The 6912-nt window shown below is 32.1% G+C and overlaps 2 protein-coding genes across 3 annotated transcripts in view; one reads left to right on the top strand and one right to left on the bottom strand.

The window, feature by feature from the left end:
- LOC108729430 (uncharacterized) overlaps window positions 1-2487 on the top strand; it is an 18443-nt gene extending 15956 nt beyond the window's left edge. For both annotated transcript variants that reach the window (XM_018458552.1, XM_018458560.1), the window contains one exon: window positions 2127-2487. In XM_018458552.1, the coding sequence (XP_018314054.1) occupies window positions 2127-2359 (233 nt within the window). In that variant the 3' untranslated portion in view covers window positions 2360-2487. The remainder of the gene's footprint in view (window positions 1-2126) is intronic.
- An 80-nt stretch (window positions 2488-2567) lies between these two features.
- On the bottom strand, window positions 2568-6504 carry LOC108729414 (BRCA1-associated protein). Its single transcript, XM_018458529.1, has 6 exons — window positions 6306-6504; window positions 5795-6098; window positions 4669-4858; window positions 4139-4457; window positions 3453-3877; window positions 2568-3258 (listed from the first exon to the last, which is right to left on the bottom strand). Exons 1-6 carry the CDS (start codon window positions 6382-6384, stop codon window positions 2893-2895), a joined length of 1683 nt encoding a protein of 560 aa, XP_018314031.1. The 5' UTR covers window positions 6385-6504; the 3' UTR covers window positions 2568-2892.
- Window positions 6505-6912: the final 408 nt, after the last annotated feature.

Raw genomic sequence — 6912 nt, 5'->3', positions numbered from 1 at the left:
TACATATATCATTAGATTTAGTAAATTTTGTGATATAATGATTTTCATGTAATAATTTTTGAAGGGGAATAAAGCCATTATAACTTGAGTTGGAATGTACCATATACAAGAATTTCATCAACTCGATTAATCCTAATCGGTGATTAACTGTTAACCGTAAATGATCAATTCTACTAAACAACAAACGCAATTATCATTAGTTCCACGGTCGATTCCACGGCTGATTAAGTACTTGACGTTGATGAAACCAGCCCAAATTTGTTAGATTAATATTCACTATTTAATTTGTGACTATCAAATTTTTTTTACGAATAATACATAAAATTTTGATAAATTTAATTAAATTAACAGAATTTAACTTGGCGCCACAATTGTTGATATCAAATCTTTTATACAGATGATACATATATCATTAGATTTAGTAAATTTTGTGATATAATGATTTTCATGTAATAATTTTTGAAGGGGAATAAAGCCATTATAACTTGGGTTGGAATGTATCATATACAAAGAATTTCATCAAACAGCAAACGCAATTAGTTATCAGTTCCATGGCCGATTAAATAATTGACGTTGGTGAAACCGGCCTAAATGGTGGTTTCCATACGTAAGAACTTACATCGACTTATGATTATTGAATAATGATTATTGAATTTTACGATTTAATTTTTTTAATTGTCTCCTAATCGTCTAAAAGCAAGCATGTAATCAAATATTACATACGGGAAAAATTTAGAGAATATTTATTTAGAGAATTCAGTCAGCACTCAGAAGGTTCGCAATTTAATTTTATTTTAATTCTGGCACTGATACATTATGCCGATTGTAATCTTCACCGAGATTGAATGAGAAACAAAAATATAAAGGATTTTGATGCCATTAACCATCATTCTTAATATGGTGAGTGCCTGAAATATCTTATGATTAGACATCTGAGATTACTTTTCTGTGCTTGTCTCCAATAAAACATTTCTCGCCACAAACACTCCATCGTTGACTATCTTATTCGCTTATTTATTACATATTATTATCTGTGTAAGAAAAACAGCTCACAAAGTATATTTTCTTATTGGCACACACAAGTAAAAGCAATTATAATTTTTCAAAACTACAACTTATCTGATATATTGAAGGCTTCGATCCGCTTTCTTCCAATTAAACTTTGGAATATTTCAGAGATTTCATTGGAAAAACTTTTGACGTCTTTCTCCGGATGGAGAAATATTGAAATGTCTTCAACCTAAGTACTAGGTTATTTGATAGAGGTTTCACTGACTGAGATTTCATCAAAACTGAAGTTACATCGGCCGGTTGTCAGAACACAATTCACGAATACTACGATACATTCATGATCGCTGACGTAATATCTGGTCAGATATTAACGGTCATGAATGTAAAAATAACTAGTAGCGAATTCGATTGGACGCACTCAGTGCGCACTAGTGTAATTAAAGCCGTTGTACACAAAATAACGTAAAGAAATGTTTATAAATAAACATAGAAATCGATTAAATCATGAAATTCTCAATACATTTTATTGTATATGTTACTTAAAAAGAAAATTTTATCATTAAGAACCAGTACGTGTAGGCTTTAATGCTCCTTTTTTAACCAGTTTAATCTAATTTAAGTTACGAACGCTATAGATTTCAACAGTGAATTTTGAAATATAACCTGAATATTATAGCAAAATATACGTTTACTTTCTTTATATATTATAAATTTAATAACTTTCACTTTCCTCTCTCCAATAAGGATAAAGACAAAAACATTATAAAATTCATTTATTATTACAGTAAATAATTGACATTGATTTTATTACTAACAATAAGTATTTAATTTAGTTTTCAATTTTTTAAGATCATTCTAACATGTATTAACTTTGCTTGTAATTTTGCGTTTGTACATTACATCTTAAATACAAAGATAATACATTTAGACTGCATGTATAATAGCATAGCGTGCATTTTATATTTTAAATCATTTAGCATTTTAGCACAAAAGCAACAATGTTATACATATCATACACTAGATCGGTGCAATGGCATCAATTACCATATTTGATATACTTTTATGTATATTTTTATTTATTATATTTTTCGAGTATTTCTTGTCTATTTTTACAGGTTTATCACAACGCATGTCCTCGCAAATGCCGAAAAGTGCGTTTGATGCCTTTGAGCTGAGACGATCAACAATTTTAGCAGAAAAGAGAAGAACACAGACTCGGAAATCATATGAAATTTATGACAATGCTGATAATTTGAGATCTTCAAATGATCAGACTTTTCCACCAGGACAATCGAGTTCCCATCAATTTCATGATAATTCGGGATTTAAGCGGGATGAGAATATATGAGATATATGAAACAATTAATTTATTTTGAAATATAATGCATAAAAAAAATTAATATAATTTCTTTCTTCTGATATTGCAATCCAATAGAGATGCACTAATGTAGTAAAAAGTCAATAGCCTTAAACTTACATTAGTATATCTGTAAATTAAATAAAAAATAAATAACAATTTGGTAAAATCGTTGTAGCGATTGTAGATTGTTCCTTCTTTGCATATTTTAAAAATTAACTTCAGTACACTCTTTTTTTATGTATGGCGCTTTTCCCTCACTAATCGTTCTTCTAATTCAGAACGTTGCGTTTTGCATTTTCTTTTATATATTGATGAAGAGAATTCTCAAATGATAATTGGAAAAGATTTAGGTCTAAATAGATCAAAAGGATTTCAAGTTTAAGTGTTTAATAATCTTCGATGAAGTTCTTTTTCTTCTTTTACGGCGCAACGGACCTAAAGAGGTCTTTAGCCTCACTTTTCAGAGAAATCGTTTCCAGGTCTCACAGTTCTCGGATTTAGTCCTCCAAGTTTTGATCAAGTTAATGCCTTTTTTTACGTCCGCGAGATCCGGATGATTTCCCGCTTTTAGGGCTTAAAGGAATAACGATACGACCAGTAGCGATCTCGTCTCGATTGACGGATTCGTCAATTTGTTTTTGAGCCTCAAGAAAAAACATGAGATCCCGATTCTGCTCTTTTAAATCAGTGATCTCTGCTTCTTTGGCGGACAGTTCGTCTTGTAATGTCTTATATTTTGTTTGCCACGAAGTCTGATTCAATTGTAGAGCCTCTCGCAGATCTTTTTCTTCTGTTAATTCCACTTGTATTTGTGCCAATTTATTGGTAGAATGTTGTAGACGCTTGTCCAGCGTTTGCTTGTCGCTATTGAACGTCGCGAATTGTTTCTGATAAAATGAAGAAATTTTCTTTATAGCATAATTAAAAGGAGTAAAATTAAGAAAAATAAAGAAGGAAAAATGAAAGGAAAGAAAAGAAAGAGGAATAAGGATAGGATAAAAGAAAAAGAAGGGGCGGGAGAGGGGAAAGAAAGGAAGACAAGGTAATATACATTTTACTACTATTTTTAAGAATTATGTACCTTAAGCTGTGAATTTTCCTCAAGTATTTGTTCCAGTTTATCTCTCAGCTCGGTAAGCTCTGCTATGGAGCGTTGTTCTGAACGATTGAGCCTTTCTTCATAGTATTGTCGTTGCGTTTCCAACTGTGACGTTAGCAAATACGTGAACTCTAACTGTACTGAATCTACCTTATCCTCCACAGCGGCACCCTCACTCTTGGTTGTTGAGCAGCCACCTTCTACCATTTTACCATCTTTGTCCTGTAATAACCGATGCACAAAATTGTCGCCTACGTAATCCCAGACGCGATTGTTGCCTAACTGCATCGCGTAGCAATGGTGTGTATCCCGGTAGTGTTCAAATGCATGACCTTGATGATAACGTGAGCAGCCTATGTGACCACAGATCAAGCAAATCCATAAAGCATCATTGCTGGCATCTGCAACTAAAGAGATTCGTGCAAAGCTTATTAAAGGAGCCTCTAACATGACAGAAAAGATTTCAATCATTTCTAACGGAACCATGTCTTTTTCTGAAAGAATGTGAAATGTGCCAGATATTATACAATGTGAAATTTAATCAAACAATTTCAAGTAATTTCTTAAAATTCTTTTTCAAAAATTGTATATCTTATTAAGTTATATTGTATATCTTATTAAATTAGATTCAAGTTTAAACAACTCGAAGCAATTAGGTAAATATTTACCACATTCCATGCAACGACTATCTGCCAGTGGCTCTGGTGTTTGGGCGTATCGACAGATTGGACAGGATGTGTCACCCCATTTAACGAGGCAGCTGGAGTGGAAAGTATGATTGCACAATATTGTCAGGATTCCATCCACACTCTCATCCATTCTTTCAAGACAAACGGGACACGATGGCAATTCTGTGTGTCCACTCAGGGGCATTCCATTGTTCCCTATTTCGACTCGGGATACAAATACCATGTGGCAAACCACATCTGGTTCTAGAGAGTTGTAAGGAGCACCATTGAAGGTTTCGTAGAACTCGCTTGCTGCGCTCTGAAATGCATAAAATAAAAGCTTGTCTTATTTTGGATAACATATTTTTAATTAATTTTATGCGCTGAACATTACTTTCTTAGGTTAGAAATTTAATGAATATTATGTAAATTATGAACATTACGTAAATTTTATATATAAAATAGGATAATTGTTCTAATTTATCAAAACTGAAAGTATGTTGTATTACTTCAAACATCTGTTCGCTCACCGATGATCTAAAGGTGATCAAAGCCATATACTGATTTGGACTGCCGTCTCTGAGGATTCTAAAGTATTGTATGTCTTGATGACAAGCTGCTGTGAAAGTTAAAAGATCGTGACAAGTCATTGTTGCTGGTACCGACAAAATACAGATAGTATGACTGCGATCCGCGGCACAATGCATTTCAGTCAATTCACTGTAATCAAAAGATAAAATCGTGAATAATTAATATTGTATTTTCAAGTTGTTAATCGTATACAAAATTCCCACTTGATTCAGAATCCACTTTTTCTTAGTGGAAATCAAGAGAAATTATGCATTATATTAACCGTTATTGCAGTCTTCCAATGTTTAGCAGCATATATTTAACAAAGTTTCAATTGAGAATTCTTACATAAATAATGTGACTGACATTAGCTGAAGAATATGATTTTAATAATTGAATCAGTTTTCTTTTCCAATGTTTATACACTACCGCTCAAAAGTTTCAGTGCGTTTTATATTTTCACTGATAATTTTATTTTTCACACATAAAATATGGAATTGTTGTGGAACAAATATAGAATAATATGATATACTCTCTTTTCAATCATGAAAATACTCAATAAAGTCGTGAATTGCTGAAAAATAAACAGAAATTACAAGTAAATTTTTCAAATAAACAAATATGATAGAGGTGTAAACAAATTGGAAAAAAATATCTATTTCAAATTTTGTACTGGACATGGATAAATATTTAAATGGTATATAAAGAATATTCTCACAGATATTAAGCATTGAGTTACATACAAGACTTTTTGATTAAGATACTTGAAAAACTTATTGATAGAATATTAAGAATTTGACTTTTGTTATTAAAGCCTAAGAAGATTAAACTTTGAGAAGTAACAAGTCTAAAAAAGAATATGTTCTATTTGTCAGTTTTAGTGAGTATGTAATATAACAAATTAGAAAACACAATACAAATGCAAACTGTAATGCAAACTGTATACATATTTTGTTTTTTATATTACAAAATTTCCATAAATGGAAAGTGACTGAAACTTTTGAGCAGTAGTGTAATTAAAAGATGATTGATGCTATACAAATCATATAATTTGGAATGACTCAAAGCAAAATGGAAGTGACTTACTCCTCCTTAAAGAGATGGAGGATGCCTTTCGTAACTTCAACAAAGGGGTTTCCGGAGATAAAGCTTATTTGATCAGATGAGGTGCAAACGGCAGCACCAGTTATCTCTGCCGGAGTAGAACTCGCGATATGATTAGAATTTACAAATGATGTCTCTTCGGAATTAGTTCTTGAGAACGAATGAGATTTGCTTGTGCTTTGGTTTGATAATAATGGAGATGTAGTCTCTGCCTTGTTTGTATAAGTCTCAACATTGATATCCCTTAGTTCTCTGCAACCTCTCATTTTCTTTGAAGCCATCGTACCTATGACATTTGTTACTTATAATTATCACATCTGGTCAATTATTTTATCGTTATCGATTTATTAGAAGACCATGAAAGAAATTAGAGTCGCCTTTTACAAAAATATTCTATATAGAGTAATCATATCAATACACAGAAACATTAAAAATTATTTATATTGATAATTGTAATAAATATTACATTCGAAAACGAAACGTTTATGCTTACTGGTGGTCTCTTCTAACTCCAAATCACAAATCTCAATGCGAATAACGCACAAAGACACTAAAACAGCTGATGAATTCATACCACATAATTAAATTACGACATATAATAAACATTGCTTTTTATTTATTAAGTCGCCATATCAGCTCGATATATATCAGATTTTACAAATTAGAGCTTTTAATCCTACGACCGCCCTCGATTTTTAATAAACACAGCGAAAATTGCCGGTCACAATTCACCTAAGGATTTGTGATTTTTTTTCTTGCAGTTCGCCGGATAGCGAATTACCGTGCCTTCAACGGTCAACCTATCCTATTTAGGTTATATACAGTGTTGCCAGTATTTTAAAAAATAATGTCGCCTAATTCATGGCTCGTAGTAGAGTCCTAGATTTAGGCCCTGCGCACAATGGAGGAAATATTAGGAACAGGAATAGATATTAAGATTTCAACCTATCAGAAACCATGTATTCCGGTATAACTGGTAGGTTAAAATCTTAATATCTATTCCTGTTCCTAATATTTCCTCTATTGTGCGCAAGGCCTTATCAGAGAGGCGCAACCGGCTTAAGTCAGTATGACAAAGGTACTAGGGAGTTCTTGCGCCG

Source organism: Mycetomoellerius zeteki, unplaced genomic scaffold, assembly GCF_001594055.1.
Source record: "Mycetomoellerius zeteki isolate Tzet28-1 unplaced genomic scaffold, Tzet1.0 scaffold1157, whole genome shotgun sequence".
In the NCBI taxonomy this organism is placed as follows: domain Eukaryota; kingdom Metazoa; phylum Arthropoda; class Insecta; order Hymenoptera; family Formicidae; genus Mycetomoellerius; species Mycetomoellerius zeteki.
The sequence above is the reverse complement of the archived record's forward strand: the minus strand, read 5'-3'. Positions and strand labels throughout refer to the sequence as shown.

What these genes read in the sequence shown, in the direction of transcription:
- LOC108729414 (XM_018458529.1), bottom strand. Translation starts at nt 6,384, where the DNA reads ATGAATTCATCAGCTGTTTTAGTGTCTTTGTGCGTTATTCGCATTGAG. An exon ending in TGATCACCTTTAGATCATCG is followed by an intron (nt 4,458 to 4,668) that starts GTGAGCGAACAG and finishes TATGCATTTCAG; the next exon opens with AGCGCAGCAAGCGAGTTCTA. An exon ending in TAGTCGTTGCATGGAATGTG is followed by an intron (nt 3,878 to 4,138) that starts GTAAATATTTAC and finishes GAATCTCTTTAG; the next exon opens with TTGCAGATGCCAGCAATGAT.